Here is a 22,536-nt window from a genome sequence, read left to right as displayed (position 1 = left end):
GTGGAGGGGTTGGCAGTTTTCCAGGGAGGGAACCCAGCTTCACACTTGCTCCATTCTGTAGCGTGTCACTAGTTACAGTGTGGAATTCCATTGTATTTGGAGTATATTGTGGGAGCCATTATTTGGGTCCATGTCTCTGTCTTGAGCATCATGGTGAAGAGCAGGGCAGGTCTTGCATTGCCTCTTCAGTGCAGAGTTTGTTTTGAACTTGTGTTCTAAGAAATGATTAATGAAACTCCAGGTGGGTTTTTTTAAAAGTGGAAATATGTTTATAGGGGTAAGTTATTATGCATACTGAACAACCTTCTCTGTTTTATGTATTTCAGGAGAATTACCCAATCCCTGAGCCAGGCCCAAACGGTAGGTCCTTGGTAAACTGACCTGACATTGTACTTCCTGATGTTGGCCTTGGAGGCCTGTGCACTGACCCCTGCTCCTCTTTCCCTACTAGTTAACGTGTTTGTTTACTTCTTTGTCCAATGACCACAATAGTTTATCTTGGCTACTGTATCAAGTAAAAGAATCAGTGATAGAAGGAGAAAAACTGAGATAACAGATTGTTGAGCTGCCCTGGGTTTTTTTTTTTTTTTTTTTTTTTTTTTTTGACGTGAAGCATGTGGACCAAAGGCAGAACCAACCCCTCTTTCCTAACAATCGAGTACCATGTCTACCAGATTAGATGCTAAATCATATTCTAGTTCTAGAAATCTACAGAACTAAATCTTGTAGTTAGCAAAAGAAACTTGTGTTAGCACACCCAAGAGGGCCAGCCCAGAACTATCTACCTGTCCAGCAGGGGTGGGAGGGGCTTCAGAAAGCCGTGTCCCTTCCTCTAATCAACCAAGCACAAGAAGTGACTGAGCATGTAGGGGCAGGGCTCCTAACACCTTTGCTCCACTTCTCTGCCTCTTAGTGTAGTGGGTGAGCCCACTGGGCTGAGCTGTCATGCAGGTTTCCTGGTGGCATCTAGACCTGGGGAGGTCATGTCAACTGTTGCCTAGTGTATATCTCTTCCATCCCAGAATCCAATTCATAGTCTATAGGACACCAGGGTGAAGGTAGGACCAATGGCCAGGGTCTTATGTCCCTCAGATTCCTTTGTTGTTCTTGATGACCTGGGATGTCTCTTTCCCCTGCCATACTTCAGCCCAGAACATCAGATTGAAGCCAGTTTTCTTGGTAACTCCTGAGCTTTGCTACTCAAAGGTCAGGTACATTATTGACTTACAGTGATAAGACATAAATAACAGCTGTTTTCTATCAGTGTTTAGCAAGCAATGCAAATGGAAGGCTTACACATTTTCACCAAGATAGCATGTCCAGAGAGGTGGAGGAGGTGCCTCGCTGTGCCCTGACAAGGTAGCTGTGGTTGCAGAGGTGGCCAAGTAAGGTGTGAAGGGCCCTCTCCAACCCAGCCTACTGCCATTCTTTTTTCTTTTTCTTTAGCTGAATTAGAAGAGAGAAGGTATGTCGGAAAGCAAGCGTTCCATTACATTAGCTCTGATCTCTTGCTGCACACAGTGGACTTCTCGAGAAAAAGCTCTGATTTCGCTAATTGATCTCAGCCTGCCATTCCTAACTACTCAATCAAAGATGGGCAAAGGCAGTTCTCCAGAGCCACTCTGGGGGAAGTTTTGCTGGTGGTTTGTGGCAAGAGCAGTAGCTAAAACATCTGAGTGCATAGCAGAGCTTTGTGCCTCCTTGCCTTTTGAAGATGGAGGGGTTTTTCCCCAGGAAAGGGGTTCATGATGGTCATCTCAGTGAGATGACCTGGGATCCTTTAGTACCTACTTGAGCTGAGAGGCCCAGGCAACATTATTGGGTACTCGACAACAGCAGTCAGTTCTAGCACACCTTAGTTGACTCACTCCTCAGAGGGGAGAGCTAAGTAAAGGTGAAACTTTTTAGAAAACAAGAACAAGAGGAACTTAACATGGCAGTTCATCATGCGGTGGCAAGCAGAGCGATTTTCAGGGTGATAAGAGTCGGGCTCAGCATGGTGTTTGGAAACAGTTATCTTCTGCAACACAGTCTGTTCTTTTAAATTATTGATATAATGCTTCCTCCTGTTACAGCAGGATTGGTCAGGGCTCTCCAAACAAACAGAACAAATAAGATATGTATGTAATGTATGTGCAGATAGAGGTGGGGAAGGAGAAGAGGGCAGTTTATTTTATGTTAGACAACTGGCTCCTATGATTGAACGATCTGGAAAGCTCCAGGTTTACAGGGCAGGGCAGGGCAGCAGACTCAGTAAAGTTTCCCGTGTTAGAGTCTTAGGAAAGTTTCTCCAGAAAATCCCAGTCCTTGCTCTGCAAAGGCCCTTCCTTGATTGGACGAGGCCTATCTGCTTTATGGAGGATAATCTGGTCCACTCTCAGTGTTATGACTTAAATGCTAATTATACCATTAAACCCTTCACAACAACCCACCCTTGTGAGCAACATCTATGGGTGTTTGACCCAGCAGCTGAGTACACTAATGCAGCCAAGCCAGCATTTAACTTACCCATCACACTTTGTTCCTTTGCTCTGTCAAGATGTTCTGCTTTCTTCAGCTTACTTAGGTACTCTGCTTCGCTCGCTTTCCTTTGTTGAGAATGCAGCTCTCTCCCCTATCCAGAAGGAATTGCTATGGCTCATGAGAGCACTGGGAGGCCTGCCTTTCCCTCACATGTTTTCTCTGCTTCAATTCTCTAACTAGAGGTGCTACTAAAGATGCATTCTGTGGGGATCTGCGGATCAGATGTTCACTACTGGCAGAATGGCCGAATTGGAGATTTTGTTGTGAAAAAGCCAATGGTACTTGGGCATGAAGCTGCAGGAACAGTCATAAAAGTAGGAGAGATGGTGAAACATCTAAAACCAGGTCAGTATAAATGTCAACGTGTGCTGCCTCGGGACCAGGCCCTCTATAAGCATAGAGGTACAGCAGTGGACAAGAGAGTGTTGGGTCCCTACATGTAGGAACCGTACCTTAAACCTGGAGAGGAGGGGTGGGGGTGGGCGGACACACATAGACTTGGGACAAAAAGCAGGCACGTAGTCATAAGGTGTCGTAGGGAATGCAGGTGTAATCAGCATGCCGTGCCATGTCTAGATCCCTATCTCCTTTGAAAAAGTGATGGAGATTGTGAAATAAGTCAGAAAACGGGGTTGAAAAAGTGTTCCTGTCATATAAGCCACAAACTGCTTTCAGAATCTAAGAATCAAGACCTTTATTTTCTTTTAATTATTCATTTAGTTTTGAGATAATGCCTCATACGGTAGCCCAGGCTGACCGAGACCTCACTTTGTCATCCAGATTGGCCAAGAACTCTTTGTAGCCCAGGCTATCCTCTATCTTAAGGTGATCCTTTTGTCCTATCCCCCAGAAAACTATTACTAAAAGCACAATAATAAGACAGGTGTGTCTTATTTCCTGTAGGAAGACTCTTTAATCATCGATCATCCAGTCAAAGTCTGTGGTGTTGAGAGAATGAGTACTCTGCACAATCAGCTTTCCCACAGTAGATCTATTCCAGCCCTATACCCTAGACCAGTGTTCTTGAACCAGGAATCAGATATCCTGCATATCAGATATTTACATTACAATTCATACCAGTAGCAAAATTACAGTTATGAAATAGCAAGGAAATAATTTTATGGTTGGGGGTCACCACAACAGGAGGAACTATTTTAAAAGAGTTGAGTTGAGAACCACTGCCCTAGAATCATTGAATTAGAAAGATCTTGATCCTCTTTTCAGATAGAGGCTCTCCTAGCCCAGCTGGCTTCCATCGTGTTGTGTAGTCAAGGATGACCTTGAAATCCTGACATTCCTGCTTCTAGCCACTTAATTTATCTCAAGAGTAGTTTAGCTTCAACAAGGCTGAACCTCACACCCAACCTTTAAGCTGGTCAACTAACTTGACTTTTTCATTCTAAAGCTGCTTCTTTATTTTAATAGAATTTTTAAAATTCTCTAACAGTTTCAGGCATATAAATAATTTTTCCCTCCCACTTTTGCCCCAGAATCCAGGAGTTCCCACCTTGCCCACCCTGTGTCTTTACCTTAAAATGAAACAAACAGGCAGAGTTCCATTAGTACTGCCTGTTGGGATGCTGACTGGTCTTGTAGACTTGACCGTGTATGGGTCTTGGCAGGTAACTACAGTTCTGAGTGCAAACAACCATGCCAGGCCCAGAAGACAGCATTTCACAGCCTTCCTCCTTATACTCTGGCTCTTATATTCCTTTAACTACCTCTTCCAAAATGATCGCTGAATCTTGGGGCAGGGGTTGGTGTAGATGTCCCCTTTAGGGATGAACACTCAAGGATCATTTGTTCTCATCACTTTGACCAGTTATGAGTCTCTGTATTAACTGCTGACTACTGCAGAGAGAAACCTTCCCGGCCAAGGTTGAGGACAGCTCTAATTAATCTATGTGTATAAACATAAATATTTAAAAGGCAGCTTGACAACACATTCATTTAGCATGACCTTAGGGCCTGTAATACAGCCTTTGAATTTTTTTTTTAATTAGATGGATAGGAAAACAGCAGTTTAGTAAAACCTGGGTTTGATTGTCCCAGAGTGCTGAGCTACAGCAGACTACATTGTCCCCCAGTACAATGAATTAAGTCTGAACTGGCTTGGCATAGGTATCTGTTACTAACTTCCCTTTGCTAATGAGGCCATTGCATGGCCTGGAGATTACTTCTGATTGATTGGAGGAGGCTGGGGCTTGGTGAGAGGTATTGTGAAACAGCTTAGTCTCTGAGACCAGACATGGAGAGGGGTTGGTAAGCTTAGAAATGTGTTTCTTTTAGGAGGCTTAAGTCAAGGCCTTCATTCATTGTTAATACAAGTTGAAAGAGCCCAAAGTGGATGGCTCTTATTTTCCAGTAGACAACCAATGACTGATCCCTGCCTGTGGGTTCTCTAAATTCTAGCAAGTGCTTAGTCAGTGTCTACTATGGGTTCAGACTTGGGTCAGGTACTTCAAGAAATGGGAAAAAATGTGTGAGCCCTGAATACATAGCTCTAGTTATGGAGACCAGACATTAGAACCACTAAAAACGTTAACAATTGGAGAGAAAAAAGTATATAGTCAGAGGTCAAAGAAAGGACACTGATTGTGAGCAAGGGTGGGTAAAGACATTTCATAGCTATGGGTGTAGGAGTTGGATATATGACAAGAATAATTATAAAAGGAAGAAGAAAGCTTGTGTGTATTGGCTTGCTGTTCATTAAACACCAGTGAATATAATTATTTAATTATTGAGACAATGCTACAAGGTACACATTATTAGCTTTATTAATAGACATTCTTGTCCAGGGTCACACAGCCATCTGGAATGCCACCCTGTTTGATCTGGTTCCAGGGTGAGTGTTTGAACCAGTGAGCTAGCCACCTGTCATCTGAGATTTGAGAAGGTTTTGTTTTGAGTTTAGTGAAGAGGGTCAGACGAGTAAAATGACACAGGTCAAGTAGTGTCTGGGTTCTCACACACCTATTCTCAGAGTGGATGTCTTGCACTGGGGAGTTGGCAGAAATGATAAAGATGCACAGTCCCTCTTTAAAGACTGTAAAATGTCAATTGTGTAATGTAATAATAACTGGAAGGTTAAATGGGATAATATTAAACTCCATCTTGAATGTCAGGTTGAATATATTATCCTTTTTTACATTTTAAAAATTGAATAATTTACTTTTTACTCTAATCCCAGTTCCCCCTGCCTCTGCTCCCGCTCCTCTGGCTCCCCCTCATCTGCTCCTGTCTGTCCTTGAGGGTAAGGCCTCCTGTGGAGGTCTACTAATTCTGCTGTATAATCTTGAGGCAAGACAAAGCCCCCCCTCCCACCCCCAATGATGGGCATTGTTCATGAGCAGCAGAGACAGCACTGGGTGAGAACAGTTGAGGAAAAGTCAGACAAGCTGAGCGGTGCATCTAAAAGCCACTGGGTTTCTGTGGCTCTTTCATGGTTTTAGAATATAAAGCTTTATTTAAATTTTTGTTTTCAATTTTAAAAATTGTAGGTGTTTTATCTACATGTATGTCTGTGCACCATGTACATGCCTGGTGCCTGTGAAAAACAGAAGAGAGCATCAGATCCCCTGGAGTTCCTGGTAGTATAGTTGGTTATGAACCACCATGTGGGTACTGGGAATTAAACGTGGGTCCTCTAGAAGAAGACACCCCCCACACACACACACACCCTATTATGGCAAAAGCAGACAACTTATTTATCTTAAGGTACTCTCAATTTAAAAATGAGGAGTCAAGACACTCATAAAAATGATCTAGACAACAGAAAACAACCAGTTGTCCATCAGTGAGGATAGTTCAGCTAGCTCTCCGTGCCATACTCATAGCATGGTAGGCCATTCAACCACCAAAAAGGAATAAACAATTGACATATAACAACTACCAACCAAAAAAAAAAAAAAAAAAAAAAAAAACAAAACAAAACAAAAAAAATCATGCTTAGTGGAAAGCCAGATGCAATGAATCCATGCCACGTGATCCTCATTTTTTAATGCTGCATAACCAGCAGTGCTAATCTATGGTGAACAAACTCAAAATATCAAGAGCCTTGGGGCTGGAGTGGGTGCTGACTGGGAATGGACAGAGGGCTGAAGTTAATAAGGCAGTGGCACCGTCTGTGTGTCATGATGGGAGTTTGTTTTCCTTACGCAGGAAAAAGTGTCTGACAAATTCATCCAATGCTCCACTTATGACATGTGTGGCTTCTTATACCTACCTAATTCGCATTTAAACAAAGTCTAAGATGTTATTGATTCTACTAAACAGTTGGCAGGCTGAAGGGTAATGGACATTTTCAATCAATTAAAAAACTCACCAGAAAAGATGGGAGAGGCTGGGGCAGTGGCTCAACAGTTGAGAGCACTGGCTGCTCTTCCAAAGAACCCAGGTTCAATTCCCAGGACCCACATATAGGTCACAGCTGCGTGTAACTCCAGTCCCAGAGGACCCAGCACCCTCTCTGGCCTCTGAGCAGCATGGGCAGATCAGCTGACTCCAGAGTAAGCATACACCAGGCCATGATAGCTCTTCTTCTTTTTCATTGAAGTACCTTTTTCATAATATATATATTTCATTCTGATTAGTTTTCCCCCCCCCCCTCAACTCCTATGATAGCATTCCTATTGGTGGAGACCTTGCCTCATATTTTCACAGGTGAAGAAAAAATGTTTGCCACCTCCATGCAGTAGATACCCCTTTTGTAACAAATTGCAATAGCAGAGCCTGCTGGGTTTGCCTTTTAGAGATAAGGCAGAGGCGGCTTATCTGTAGGTGAAGTGGGCCGCCTCTTTGCTCTCAGTGTGAATCTTCGCTGGGTCTTCTTGAGATGCATAGAGCTGGGTGTGGTGGCGCCCATCTGTAATCACAGCATTCGGAAAGCTGAGGAAGAAGTGCTTAGAGTTGAAGGGCAGCCTGGTTTACAGAGTGAAGACCTCAGCAACATAGGAAGGGAGGGAAAGAGGAGAGGAGAGGAGACACCAACAGGTGGGGCTTGTCTAAGGGTTCCCTTCTTTAGGCTGGAGTCTGGCCTCAGCCAGTGAGGCGCATGGCATGCCTTCAGAGTGTCTGCCCCAGCTTGCTCCTGGAGGTTGGAGAGAGGGTCCAGAGTGAGTAGGGGGTGAGGCTCTGCTTATGTTCTTAGATGTGGCACTGGCTTTGTTCTTCTCTCCAGGTGATCGGGTTGCCATCGAGCCCGGTGTTCCCCGAGAAACAGATGAATTCTGCAAGATTGGCCGATACAACCTGACCCCCTCCATCTTCTTCTGTGCCACACCCCCGGATGACGGGAACCTCTGTCGTTTCTACAAGCACAATGCAGATTTCTGCTACAAGTTAGTGCCTAAAGCCTCCCTGTACTGAGAGGGAGGGAGAGGGAGAGAATGTGTATGTGCCACTATGTAGTTCTGGCTTGCCACAAACTCAGAGATAGTAGATCAAGATAATTAACCTCAAACTGCCTGCTTTGTGTACCACCATGCCAAGCTCAGCATTAATTTTAAGTGCAAGGCACTAAAACTCAGGCCTTCCCTTCTTGGTGGCACTGAGGGAAGGTAGCCTGCCTGGGGCTCAGTCTGACTCACACAGGTCTTTCAAGGTATCTTTCCATTACCTGGAACAGTAATAGAAAATCATTGCCAAAATCACCTCGTTCGGCCATTCTGGAGAGAACTTGCCATAACTCACCCTTTATTTTAGTTTCCATTGCAACTACAGAGAGGAAAAGTATAGTAGGTGTGGCATCCTGCACCTTTGATCCCAGCACTGTGGTGGCTGAGGTAGGTCTGGTCTATGTAGGTAGTTCAGGCCAGCCAGAGTTGTATTTCAAGATACTGTCTGAGAGACGGAGGGAAGGAAGGAGAAGGGAGGGAGGGAGAGAAGAAAGAACTAACAGGGGCCTCTGCATCAACCAGTAACACCTTACAAGGAGGAGCCTGAGTGTGGTCTAGGGGCACGAACCCTGGCATGCTAGGTCTGTTCCCTCCTTGTGTCTTTTAGGCAGTGCGTGGATTCTTACTCCATACATTTGCTTTCCAGGCCCAGTGAATGATGAATAACAATGGGTTGAGTACCATTGTTGCAGTTGTATGCCAGGCTTCACTGATGCAGAAGAAGCTAGTGAACTCAGGCACACAGCACAGACAGTGTGTAAACTGCCCTTCCCTTGCCTGGGACAATCTTGGGTTGAGAAGCTGCATCTAAGAGATGCAACGTCCCGCATACTGTACCATGTGCTTTCCCTCTGTCCAGCCTGACCAGAGGGAACTCTCGGCCACTATGGGGTTTGTGTGCTGTACCACGCACAGGGATAGTCTGACAGGTCTAATTGACAGGGTTCTTTTCTTAAGTTTTTTTTACTTTCTGTTTTGCCTCCTCTTTCTCTCCTTCTTCCTTCTTCAACAGGATATCACTATGCAGTTCAGGCTGGCCTGTGATTGATTCACTATGTAGCCTAGGCCAACATCAAACTCATACCAATCCTCCTGCTGCTGCTGCCCAAGTTGCTGAGGTTATAGACAGGTGCCCCACATCTGGCTAGATCTGAGATTTTCTAGTACTCCTTGCAGATCCTGTAGTAATGATGGAGGCCAGCACCTGAGACTGCGCTAGAAGAAAGCAGGCTGTACGGGTTGGATATGCTTTTCAGTGAGGGATTCCTAAATCCCTCTCTTTTTCTGGGTCATTCACCAAGTCAAGCCTCAGACAGACTTTCATGGGAGGCAGAGGAACACAGTGGTAAAGCTTAAGACTGTGCCATTTGCTTACTTTACTGTATGACCTTAACCAAGGTCTTTTTACAGGCAAGGTCCTCAATAGCCTTGCCTGTAAAATGAACATCATGATGGTATCTCCCTCCCCAGAATAGAGTAAGAATTCAGCGAGAAGAGTGTATCAAGATTTCCACATGGCAGGTGCTCAGTGTTGACTGTGAGGCCTTAGCTTTGGTCTTGTGGTCTGAGGTCCAGGTCCAGGCCTGAGAGGGGCGGCTTGGCTGAGATGGGCTTGGCGTTGGTTTGTATGGGGTGTGGCAGTAAATGATATACTGGTTATCCGCAGTCATGCAGATCTGAGGGGAATTTCTTGTGGCCATGTAGCTTCTGTCTTTCCTTTAAGGCTTCCTTCCGCCTCTTCCCAGTGTGGCTCTGTCCTAGCCTTCCTCTCTGATTCTGTTTCTGAGGATTCATTCCCACACAAACACTGCCTCTGCATTTCCATCCCCGTATCTTCAGGTGTTTCCATTCCTCCTTTTATCTCTTCCCTGAACCCTATTGTGTGGCCTGTCCTCTGGTGTTTGTAAGTTACAAAGGTTCAGGTCAATGAGTCCCATAGTTCTCTCTCCCTGCTGCTTTTAGAACCCTGGTCTTGTGTCGGCATGGCTGGACCCTTGCTCTCAGCCTCTTGCAGCTGTGAGGAGGCAGCTGTGGTGTCTTCACTCCACCTCACTCTGCCCTCTTTTCTGGGTACCCTACGAAGAGGTCAGAGAGGAGAGAGGAACACTCACCTTAGAACCGTTCTTAGCTCTGTTGGAAAATGTGTATGTATGTGTATGGAAAGGGGGTGGTCCTTGACAGTTCAGGAATTGTCCTGTTTCACTTTCCCCCTTAGACAGGGTGAGCAAAGTGTGGCTTAGACCGTGGGGCATGATGTGGGAGAAGCCGTTTATTCTGAGGAACCACAACACTGATGAGGATGGCTGCCACATTTATTTCTTTGGGGGACTTGTAGATTTCCATGTTTGTAGGTGTTACTGGGAACTAAGGAAACATTGGATGGCAAGGAGCCAGCAGAAATAAAATAGCCCCAGAGTTCCTTGTGTCAGGAGGCATCTGACATGGGCCAGATGAGGGCAATCAGGACTCTCCTGCTTGAGTCTTCCTGGGAGTCAACCTTGCAGTCACTGAGCTTTAGTATTGTCTTCTCAAGAATAAAGGTGGAAGTAAAGCCTGCACTGCCTGCCTGACAGGGTCAGATGAGCTAATGGGTGAGAAAGCATTCTAGTCTGCCAAGCCTCCCTCACACACTCACTCTCACCATGAGCAAGATTGTGGATGTGGTTGAGATGCCAGTGGGCTCAGAAGAGAAAACCAAGGACCTAGTGGTGATGGTGACACGCTGTTAAATCTGCTTTGTGGAAGAGTCACGGGGCAGTCAGGCAGATGTGGTTCTGGAATATATCATGGGGGATGGTAGCAGGGAAATGGTCACAGTTAAGTCACCACTTGTCAAAGTGGCTAATGGTAGGGACTGCTAGAGTGAAACCAGACGTACCGAAAAGTCAAGAAGCTGAGTGTGGTTATGTTAGCTGTTTGCTGAATGAGCGTGCAGGTACAGTGTTCGATCCCCAGCACTGGAGGGGAAAAAAAAAAGAAAAAAAAAACAAAACAAAACAAAAACAAAACAAAACACCAGAAACCATGATGTCACTGAACTCTGAAGTGATTTCCTCAAAGAATTTTACTTTCCTGGGGCAGAATGACATGGCTTTTGGAAGCAAACATCTGGCTCCTACTTCAAACCCTTTGAGGCCTCACTTTGAACTCTTGAAGCCTAATTTGTTTCTTAGTAGACTGGGGTTAATAGCAAGTACTGCTGAACTGTTCTAACAGTGTTGAGAAAATGTGTTTAAGTAATTAGCACATTTCTGTACACATAATGCTTAAATGTTAACTATTGTTGTGGTGACCTTAGGCAAATACAGTGATACCAGCGACAGGATTGTAGCATTAACACTGTAGTATGGTAGTGTAGTATTAATAGCATCATCGGTACCATAATTAAGCCAGAGACCCTGATTGTGTGTGCTGGATTACTTCTCAGGCTTCCTGACAGCGTCACCTTTGAAGAAGGGGCCCTGATTGAGCCTCTCTCTGTGGGGATCTATGCCTGCCGTCGAGGTTCCGTTTCTCTGGGGAAGAAGGTTCTTGTGTGTGGAGCTGGTAAGAAACAGGGCACTGGCTGTGGGTTCACTGGCTGGGGATGAGGGGATCCCTCCCCTATCTTATCCCTTCTCCAAGAGCTGGCTTTGGTTATAGACACTTTCTGGGTAGGAGGAGGATTACAGTGTCTTATTCAACAATGATCAGCACTTGGCTCAATAAAGGAAATGTCTCAGGCAAATGTAGTGACACATATCTGAATCTCTGCACCAGCAGGCCAAGACATGAGATTTTTTTTGTGTGTGTGTGTGTGTGTGTCCCAGGCCAGTCTTGGCTACCTATTGACACCCCATCTCAAAAATCCCAAAGAGATAAGTAAATAAAATGTCTATAAGCATGGTAGTGACTAACATTAGATTTCATAGAGAATATAACCCTTTATCCATTTAATAACAAGTAAATCTTGTAATAATTTTTGAACCCTTGATAAATCTAGGGAAATATTTGGGGTAGTAAAGCAAAGAGTAACTTTTGGAACTTGTTACACTAGAGAAATGGATAGCTGTGCCCTCTATGCAAAGAAAGTAGGTAGGCCCTGTTCACAGATGGAGGGACTCCATCCTACTAGGGGTTCCAGCTCGATGTCTTCCATCTCCTGCTTCTGGCTACTTGGAAGAAACCCCAGAGGTCTCAGACCAAGTCATTCTGGGTTTTTAATTGCCAGTGACAAAGACAAAACATACACACACACACACACACACACACACACACACACACACACACACACACACACACAGAGGAATTCACTCATAACCCATTACTCATGAGCCTAAAAGAACCACTGGACCACTGGTGCAGAATCAGCTACTTTAGTTTGGTGGGGTTGTTTTGTTTAGTTTTTTTTTTGTTGTTGTTGTTGTTGTTTTGGGGGGGGTTGTTTTGTTTTGTTTTTTTTTTGTTTGTTTGTTTGTTTTTTTTTTTTGGCTAAGGTTTTTCTGGGTAGCCAGATTGGCTTCCAACTCAGGATGATCCTGTGTTTAAATGCTGAAATTTCAAGTATGTGCCACCACCTCTGGCTAGGTTTTTATTTGGCTTAAGATTTTTGAAAACAAAGCTCAGGATAGCCTTGAACTTACACTTGTGACTCAACCTCCTGAGTGCTGGGATTACAGGCTTTATTCCATGGAATTGGATGCTCCTCTAAAAACAAAAACAGAAAACCTGGGCTATCGAGATGGCTCAGCTGATGAAGGTACTCACCACTAAATATGATGACCTAAGCTCAATTCATGGGGCCTGCATGAAAAAAGGAGAGAACCAAATTCTGACCTCTACACATGCCATGATACATGAACATGCTTGCACACATGTAGTAGATCTAGTAAGAAAATCATGACTCTGTAAATATTTTGTGTCAAGGCTGCAGAGTTGAAGCTGTGTAGTAACCCTGCCTGTATCTAGTCACTCTGTTTGGACATCTCAGGAATCATTTTCCAGTGTTTGGCTTTCTGGGAGAAACACAACAAAGTTGCTTTCAAAGGAGTATGTATAAAAAGCAAACTCAAAGCATTCCTTATTGCTCCATTCTGTGCGACTTTGTTTGTTTTTAAACCACTGCCATCTAACATGCAAATACCATGGAAGTGGGTGGGTCAATCCACAGAACTGCCTCACGGAAGATCGATGCTTAGCGTGTCAAGCAAGAATGTGGCTCTCTGGGGGGGGGGGGGGGGGAGAGAAGTGGTGTGTTCTGAAGTCAGGTCAGAGAAACATATCCAGATCTGATTCTTAGTTTCTAGTTCTTTGAGGTTTTCTCCAGTAGTACCTGAGAGAAAGGAAACTTTTTCTAGCTCTGAAATATGAGGAACCAAACAGAACATGCTTCCTAAAAAGAACAATCCTTCCTCCATTTGTTCACAACTGCATTATTCAGGAACAGCTTTACAAATCTTATTATATGACAGGCACAGACACACAGACACACACTTCCTGTCCATGGCTGAGGCAGGAGAGAAAGTTGATGTTTAGTAATGCAAAAATCTTCATTTTCTTCTTTGTCTAGGGCCAGTTGGGATTGTCACTTTGCTTGTGGCCAAAGCAATGGGAGCTTCTCAAGTGCTGGTGACTGGTAAGAAAGGTCTCTTTCAAACTTGGCACTCTCAGAAAAGCACTGATCCCTCATTTCCTTGCCCCCAGTTCCAACTCTTAAAGGTTGTAGCACCTCAGAACTCCACACTGGAGGACAAATTTTGGTATGAATCTTTGGGGGGAACAAATGTCTACACTTCCTGAAGAGTTTTCCCTCCTATCTCAAAAGTGGGTTCTAGAGCAGGAAAGCCTGTCCAGGAATGGCCAACTCAGGAGACATCTCTATTGTAGGCAAGATGGTAGCTGCTATGGAGAGGAGACTGGTTCCTTATGTATAGGCCTCACACTACCTTCTTAATGTTGAGAGGAGGCTCAGCCTTTGGTTTGTTTGATCACATTTAGGAGGCAAAGATTGTTTGTGTGTGTGTGTGAGAGAGAGAGAGAGAGAGAGATTGTGTACATAGCTATTTAGAAGTAATTGTATATGTAGCTATTTAGAACTGTGTACTAGGTTGTGTAGAGGTGTTTTGCACGAGGAAAGGGTACCTTTGAATGTGTGTAGCCATGTAGCACATAGTAGGCAATGTGTGAGGGTGTGGGGTCAGTTGGAGAGTGCTGCATCAGCTCTTACACCTCCATTGTGTTTTCTTCCTAGTCAGTTATCCATCCACCTTCCACATTTAAACTAACGTCTGCTTGCCTTTAGACCTATCTTCCTCTCGGTTGGCCAAAGCCAAGGAAGTTGGAGCTGATTTCACCCTCCAGATTGCCAAAGAGACCCCTCGGGAAATTGCCAGTAAAGTGGAAGGCATACTGGGAAGCAAGCCGGAAGTCACTATTGAATGCACAGGGGCAGAATCCTCTGTCCAGACAGGCATCTATGTGAGTGAGCTGAGGGCAGCTTGGGGGCGGGGACGATACAGAGCAGCTGTGAGCTCATCTGCAGTGAGCTCTCTCAGGCAGCTGTGCGACCCCCAAATGACCAGCTGACTCCTTTCCACTTTGTTTTCTTATGCTTTGTGTGGACTTGCTTTGAGCCCTCAGTGAGTCATAATGGGGTTCAAATGTGAAAAGCAGACACACATGCCACTTTAGTAGCATCAAGCGAGTACCTGTACAGCAGTGCTCTCTTAACAAGATCATCAGCGGGACAAACGGAAGCATGCCTTAGTAGAGTAGGGAATTCCTATATTGTTTTATTGAGGAAAAACCCCCAGTAATTCAGTTAGTCACCAAGGTGAGGTGAATTTTCAAGGCCAAAGTTGGTGAATGGACTTCTGTCTTCCAGAAGTAGGAGCAGATAAGCTACCTGTGCCTGATTCACTCCCCAATGTTCCACCCCCTCCAGCAACTTATGAGAAACAGAAGTTGGCGTGGGGGAGGGTGTGGCATTGACAGAGCAAAGTACAAGGAAAAGAGGAAAAACAAGCAAGCCCTCTTGTGTGCCAGTTCTCTGCTGGGCACTTTTGTAAGCACGATGCCTCTGCACCTTCGTTCTGAGTCCAGCTGATGCTTTACAGTGAGCGAGAGTCCTGGAAACTTGCTTCTAAGTCTGCAGCAGGCTATAAGTCAGAGTCAACAGCCAACCCCAGCCCTGGATGGGAAGGATTGAATAAACAGCTATGCTAGGATGGGAGGGCCTCAGCTGTGAGGAGCTCGTGCCTCTGCCTCCTAGACTGCTTCCCCACAGCGCCATGGGCATCTCTTTTCCTTCTGAGTCATAGCTAGTTCATGCACAGGGCACTTTGCATCACGTGAGATACTCCAGGAAGGCTGACCCCTCAAGCTGTGGCACACACCTTCAGACATAGAACTCTTGTAGAGCCATATTTCCTTTTATCAAGATGCTTAGTATCACAGAGGGTGAGGAGGTGACAAGGGATGAGCAAAAGTCACTTGATCGTGTCCTGAGTTTCTTCTAGAGTCAACCAGCCTTCTCTTCTATTCTCAGCAAATTGTCTCTATGTGGGAAAGGGCAAACCAAATGCCAAACTATGATAGATGATGCATCTGTGAGCGGTAAACATTCACAGTGTTTCTAGGGTACTTATTGGGTGCCAGCCTTTGTGTTAGACACATTGCAAGTTACGACAGCAAGGAAGGTATTTCTGCTATCTTCAGATGGCCATCAGGTCAGTGATATCACACCACAGAACAGCAATGAAACTGAATGGATGTGACTGTCCTTCCTCTTCTTTAGGAACAGATGTCACCTCCAGTAGTTGATAGTATAGGCCAGTTGCCAGGCTGCCAGAGGATGATGTATAGGTGAATGTGATATTAGGTACTCCCTAAACATGAAGTGATGTCTCTTAGGGAGCCATCATTCATAGCAGGCACTGCAGAAGGTATGGCCACACTGCCAATGAGCACAGCAGGCAGTAGCACCAAATATGGACACATCTGAGCATCACCTTCCTGTTCATGCAATATGGCAGATGTCCTTGGGTAGAACTGGTGGCTTGTCTTGGTATAACTGACCCTGCCCAGAGTGATCAAATAATTTGAGCATTCCTTGGCCTTTGCCCAGCATATTTCTGTCTGCTGTTACTTGGAATAGCCAGCAGGTTCCTCCTCATTGTCAGGGAGGGCAACTCCTAAGGGGGAAACCATTTCCCTAGAAAAGTTGTTAACTGAGAGTTAACTGTGATTAAGCTCACAGCTTTGACCTCTTGCCCATTTCCATTGGAGACAGCCATGCCTTTTCCATTACACATATTCCTGGGTGGTTTGTAAGTGATTCTGCATTTCAGTGGAAACATAAAACAGCTGAACATTGAGCACACACTAGTACCAACCACTGGGATTGTTACCCAGGAGGTGCTAGCTGAAAGGCCAAGTCCATGTCAGGCCGCTCAGAGGTCTTAACACCAGGAGTGGCCTCACAGTGCTGCAGCCTGGAATGTCACCTGTGACCTGGGCACTGCAGGCCTCTCTCCATGGAATTTCTTACCCCTCCTCTCAAGAGGGGCTGGCTGTGTGCCTTCCTGTAGCTCTTTTTTGTAGCTTTCAGAATGGCCTGGGTATGAGTGCTTATGCCATGTCTGACTACCATTGAAATTTTTGCAGGACTGAATTGCTATTTTCCTGCTTGTCCCAGCAGGGAACACAGCATGCCACAGGGCCTACATTGTACTCACATGGCATTACATGCAAATTTCCAGGCGCTATTCCCTCCTCTAACAAGGAGAGTGACTCGCTGGAGTCACATTTCATGACATTAGCAGAGCACTGGATTCCCAGACAGATAGATAGTTAGGGAAGACAAATCCCTTATACTCAATACCTTTGAGGTGAAGAAGGTTCCTGCCTTCCTTCATCCTGTGGATGAAGCTGTTTTTAGACTATATAGAATTCATAGCCTGTTTATGTGGCAGCTACAGTTTTTTGATGCACAGTTTACTGATGCACTCAGAAGGTGGTTCCTTATTTATTTTCATTTTGATTTTTTTGAGATGTGGGATCTCACTATGGAAACCTGACTGACTTGCTTCACTCTGTAGCCCACACTGGTCTTGAACTTTCAGCAATCCTCCTGCGTTAGCCTCCTTGGTGCTGGGATTACAGGTGTGTGCCACCATGCCCAGCCAATACAAGCTGTTCCTAGTGTCTCTGATTCCCCATTAGTCACCCTTACGTTTCTGGATACCCTGCTGCTCTCTGCTACTCTGTTGGGTTTGGGTGGCATGGTTGGTAGTGTAGCAGGAGTCACATTCTCTGGCCCTCCTGTGTATCCTGAGTGGTCTTGTTCTTATTTCTTCCTTAGGCCACTCACTCTGGTGGGACCTTGGTGATTGTAGGAATGGGCTCCGAGATGGTCAATTTACCCCTCGTGCACGCAGCTGTGAGGGAGGTGGATATCAAGGGTGTGTTCCGATACTGCAACACGTGAGTATGCTGAGGGCGAACCAAGGTGACCAGCAGTCAGCGTGGCCAAGGCAGGTCCCATGCAGCCTCTGAGACCAGCAGTCTCTGCATGTTTATTCATGAGGGGCACTCCCTGACCACACTGCCAGCACAAGATATGATAGGACTGCTAAGAGAGAGTGTGTATTTCTTCCTCAGAGGGAGAAACAGACAGGGAGGGGGATTTTTGATCTGCCACTCATCACCCAAGTCTTCTTTTTCATTTCCTTAAGTAGCCAGACGTCCCCTCCTCCCCTTTAAAGGGAATTGGGGGTCTGTCTTGTGGGAGAGCCTCTTTTCACCCACCCTACCCCTATTCTACTGCTCCCTGCTTGCTCAGCAAGGATGCTCTGACTGGAGAATAGTGATGCCTCTTACTCCCAGCTTCCAGCTCCATGCTCTCAGCAGAATGCCTGCCCACTTTGCCTTATACTCTGCTGAGCTGTGCTGTTAATCTGTGGGAACGGGTTCTCTTGACATGTCCCGGGCTACCTCCCTGATGTTTCCTCCCTCTTCACACTGGCCTCTGTAATATAACTCAGTCAGTCCTTCACGCCAAAGAACTTCTAGGTTTTGTGGCACAAGCTGTAAACAAGGGGACAGAGCATTGACAACACTCTCTGTACTTGCAGATTACAGGCCACAGGCCTTCGGTTACTTTCTAAAGTTAAGGTCAGAAGGACCATGCTAGAAATAAATATGCTGAGTTGTTTCTGGACTTAGTGCTTTTGGGTAATTGCTAATAAAATGCTTATTATGTTCTCTTGCAGGTGGCCAATGGCGATTTCCATGCTTGCATCAAAAGTCTTGAATGTAAAGCCTTTAGTTACCCATAGGTTCCCTCTGGAGAAGGCTGTGGAAGCCTTTGAGACATCCAAAAAGGGAGTGGGACTGAAAGTTATGATCAAGTGTGACCCCAATGACCAGAACCCCTAATGTGAATTCATCTGTGCCCTCAGCTTACCTCTCAGCACCTAAATGGCTAGGAATGGGAGGCCCTTGACGCAGAGCTTTCTTTTGAATGGGAAAAAAAATAAATAACTCATAATAAGCAGAGAGCCTTAGGGGAGCTGGTGTACCTTAGAGACAGAAGTGGAGACACTTCGGGGACCTTGTAGCCAGAATGAGATGCTTATATTGAGGAAAGTCTCTTAGAGAGAGCAGAGTTTGGCAGATGGGTACCCAGAGTGTTCCCCTTCTTCTGGTACCTCTTTGGGTGAAGTCCCATAAAGCCATTGGGACTTAAGATGGAAGTGTCCCCATAGCAGATCTCTCAGTCTAGATGAATGGGTAACATCTGTTGTAGTTCAGAGAATGGTGTTTGTCAAGCCAAGTATCAACTGGTTTGATGATAAAAGGGGAATCAGAAAAGGAACTTGCCTTTTGGATCCAGTATTTAAAAAAAAAAAAAAATCAAAGGAATGAAACATCCTATATGAGGCACACTAGCTCACATTCCTCAAATGTGGGAAGAACAAGGGCACTCAGCCCCTTTCTCAGCATTACAAATATCATTACCTTCCCAACATTGCTCATTCACAGTAAGGAACAACGCCCCCTGCTAGGCAACCAGAAGACTTCCTTCCTCCTGAAGATCTTTAATCCTGCCTATTAGTACAGAGGACCACTGGAATGATTGCATTCCCCATTGGAGGAATTAGAAATCCCCTCGAAGCTTACTCACAGGTGATTGTTAACCTGTTCCACTCAGGTCTTGTTACCCAAAAATATTACCCTTCTCATAGCTGGGTAAGGTTGGTGGTATCTGGATGGACACCACAGAACTTTTCATCCTAGGGCTTTTCTGTATAAGATGTGGGTCCAAATCATACCCTTTGTGATTGTAAAATAATTAAGAATGAGTACATAGTAACTGTGATGTAACTTGGGCTGTCATCTTTAACCCACATCTTCAGCCGTGGGTAGAGAATGGCTGAAAAGACTCTGCTGGAGAAGATCATGGCCAATTCCTGAGCTTTCTCAAACTGCTTCGCAAAAATAAACTCTGTAGCTGGTGTCGGACCCTTGCTGTGGCTGATGTCTGTTTCGGGAGTAGATTTAGGCTGCCGCCTAGTTCATACAAGGAAGACTCTCAAAGCTTTAGCAGGGGACATTTCCTATACTAAATATAGTCTCACAAACTGCTAGAAACATAAGTGACAAATATATAACAAGTATCCTGCATGCAGGGGAAGGGTTTAGGCAAAAGAGTACAATACCTCTCTTGCCCCCTGCAGGAGTCAGGGTCACAGGACTTGTGTGCACACACACTAGGCAGCTCTGCATCCCTGCTGGCCAGCTCTTCCTCCTCCATCCTATTTAGGTAGCACCAGACTTCTCACTTGACTTCTCTGAAGACTCCAGCATGGGGATGATCAAAGATCCTCTAGCAGCAATGACAAAAGCCCCTGCCTCAGGAAGGGAAGGATTTCTCTGAAATTTACAAGTAACTGATTCTGGTTGTGCCCCAGTGAAAAGGGGGCCACTGGAAGGACTTGGGAGCCACAGAAAGGACAGAGAAAGGTAGAACCATGAACAAAGATGTGTCACTGCCTATAATGATGCTTGACACTTCTGGCTTCAGTTGGACTTTCTGGTGCCTGAGAAGTATGAAGAGTGGGTGGACTGATAAACGAAGTTCAGAGAGCGTGGTGGTGCTCGCCAGCACTTGAAGGATCCTATTTAAGGCCAGCTTAGTTTACATAGCTTGTGTATTAAACAAAACCCCAAGATAGCATCCAGCCCTCTGCTCCCAAGCTATGGCTTCTCTCACATATCCCAGGAGCAGGGGTGGGTGGGGGGTGGGCTGCTTGGCCAGCCACAAGCATGGTGAAGTATCAGGGAGTTTCCTTGGGTCTCCCTCTACATCTTTATCCAGATGCCCCTTAGAAGGGGCTGAAGGAAGATGGGGATTCATTCTCTCCACCTCCACGAGGCACTCAGTGTTGGCTATCTCAGTGATTCAGTCCCGGAACCAATAATATGAATTCCCCCAAAGCTCCCCAGCATTGGAAGGCTGGCAGCCTCTGTATGCTCTCACCAGATAGGGCATACATCAGTCAACATGGAGGACCCCACCCATTTGGCACTCCCAGTACTGGGATGGGGTGGGGTTAAGAGTAGGGAGCTGAGAAGAGGACCCTGCAGGTGTCAAAGGGAAGAGGGTAATTCAGCCCATAGGACCCCAGGGAGGCTGGCATATTGGCTCCAACGACTCCATCTTGCTAATCGCCTTTGGCCACAGCAGACTCTAGAAGAAAAGTCACGTCTGGACCTTCTTTCCTGGCTCTCCCAGCCTGTCTTGTGCAGCACAGCTTTGCTTTCTGTTTTGCATAAAGAAGGCACTCTGGCATAGTGATGCCAGAGGTCAAGAGTAGGGGAAACATACAGGATGTGTTGTTGACTATTTGCCTTTTCCTCAGAACTGTCTCTGTTATGATGTCAGCCTAGGCTCAAAGTTCAGAAAGCGAGACAGGGAAGCAGTGCTCAGCCAGCCAGCTAGGACAGAGGCTATGCCAGGCTAAAGATGGTGAGGCCTAATCAAAGGCTACACCCCTGGTGGCAGACGGTTCTCTGTCCCCTCCACATGCCAAATTCACGGGTTAAGGGCGGAACAGGGTGGGAAAGGGGCCGCAGGGCTGCAACTTTGTGAGAACACAGCTATGGGATGTGCTTTCCCAGACGCCAGTGGATGCATCTCTGGCACAGCTGTTGCTGTATGGTGTTGCCCAGCCCCCACCCCACCCCCACACCTGCTCTTCACTGCCTCTGCCCCTCACTCTCAGCTTTAAAAGCTGGAGCTGAGTCTGACACTGAGTTCTTTCCTGGCTGGCACCTGATAGTGGACAAAGGTATAGTTGATGTGACCACCATGGAATTGTTTGTTTCTTGGAGCCATGCAGCCTCTGAGAGGCAGTGTATCATAGAGGATTCATTACACAGATGTCTAAATCCTGGGCCAGCCACTAACTCACTGTGACACCACGTCACTTCCATTTCCAGCCAGCCTATGCTTCTCCTTTGCTATCTGAAGGGTCCTTCTGGGCAATCTTGAGGTCCCCTATGCACTGATACATTGTTCCCCAGGGAGAAAAACCCAATGGGAGCATCTCTTAGGCTTTACTGTTAGGATCTTTCTCTGTGTGAAGGGGTGGCTTGAGGTAGAGAGAACAGCCCAGCTCAACGTGGGAAGGGCTTCATGTGGAAATACGTACATTATGGATGTCACCTTGTTCTGTGTCTCAGGCTTGCACTGTGATCCTAAGTGGTCTGCAAAAGTCCAGAGATGGGTGCAGACAGGTTGGGCTCATCACTGCCCTGTTGTGGTCAGTGACTGGTCTTTCAGTACTCCACATAAAGCTGAAGGCAGAGGCACAACCTAGAAAGGGTAAGGGTACATCAATCCACTCATTGTGAGGAGGAACTATAGGAAATAGATGGGCCTTTGGGGGTAGTGGATCCAGTACCACTGAGGCATAGTAGAAGTACACCTCCCACGGGGCAGCCCCGGCTTCAGTGGGTGGTACTGAAACCCTATGGGTCCTGCCTAACCTACAGGCTCATGCTCACTGGACCACAAGCTACCAATCCACATAGGCCTCTTGTTACCCAGGGTCTCACTTGTGGGCCTCTTCACAATTCTCGGAAAAATCACTCTCCACATTACTTTTTGAGATACCTTCTCTCACTGTCCCTGGAGCTCATGGTTTGACTAGGCTGGCTAGCCAGCAAACTCCAAGGATCTGCCTTATCTTCGTCTCCCAGCTTTGGAATTACAGAGCCTCGGTGTTCTATTGGCTTTTAACACATGTGCTAGATATGGAAGTACTTGTGTTCTCACACTTGCACGACAGGCATTTTATCAGCTGAGCCATTTCTACAGCCTGTGAGTATACACATTGTTATTGAGACCAGGGAAATCTTTGAGGTCCCAGGTTATAATAATGCGAGAGGACTTGTGCATTGGGAAACTCTCAGGGACAACTGAGGGTGGGATCATAAAGCCACTGGCTAACTGACTTCAAATCATTTGGGAAAATGCAGGCTTGATCCTCCACCATTCAAAACTTGAACATGTCTCCAGGCCTGAGTCTCCATGTTGTTAATAGCAGTCATCCCTTCAATGGCTAGGACAATA

At 45.9% G+C, this 22,536-nt stretch overlaps 1 protein-coding gene across 3 annotated transcripts in view; it reads left to right on the top strand.

Annotated features, from left to right (window-relative positions):
- The window catches only part of Sord (sorbitol dehydrogenase), a 29,398-nt gene extending 11,002 nt beyond the window's left edge, over positions 1–18,396 (top strand). For 2 of the 3 annotated variants that reach the window (XM_051183539.1, XM_051183540.1), the window contains exons 2-9: positions 327–360; positions 2,704–2,868; positions 7,703–7,862; positions 11,347–11,465; positions 13,468–13,533; positions 14,200–14,375; positions 17,260–17,381; positions 18,170–18,396. In XM_051183539.1, the coding sequence (XP_051039496.1) occupies positions 327–360; positions 2,704–2,868; positions 7,703–7,862; positions 11,347–11,465; positions 13,468–13,533; positions 14,200–14,375; positions 17,260–17,381; positions 18,170–18,335 (1,008 nt within the window). In that variant the 3' untranslated portion in view covers positions 18,336–18,396. The remainder of the gene's footprint in view (positions 1–326; positions 361–2,703; positions 2,869–7,702; positions 7,863–11,346; positions 11,466–13,467; positions 13,534–14,199; positions 14,376–17,259; positions 17,382–18,169) is intronic. The other variant, XM_051183541.1, reaches the window with a different exon arrangement.
- The last annotated feature ends 4,140 nt before the right edge of the window (positions 18,397–22,536 follow it).

The sequence above is a fragment of the Phodopus roborovskii genome, unplaced genomic scaffold, assembly GCF_943737965.1.
Source record: "Phodopus roborovskii unplaced genomic scaffold, PHOROB, whole genome shotgun sequence".
NCBI classification, from domain to species: domain Eukaryota; kingdom Metazoa; phylum Chordata; class Mammalia; order Rodentia; family Cricetidae; genus Phodopus; species Phodopus roborovskii.
This window is presented reverse-complemented; position numbering and strand designations above follow the sequence as displayed.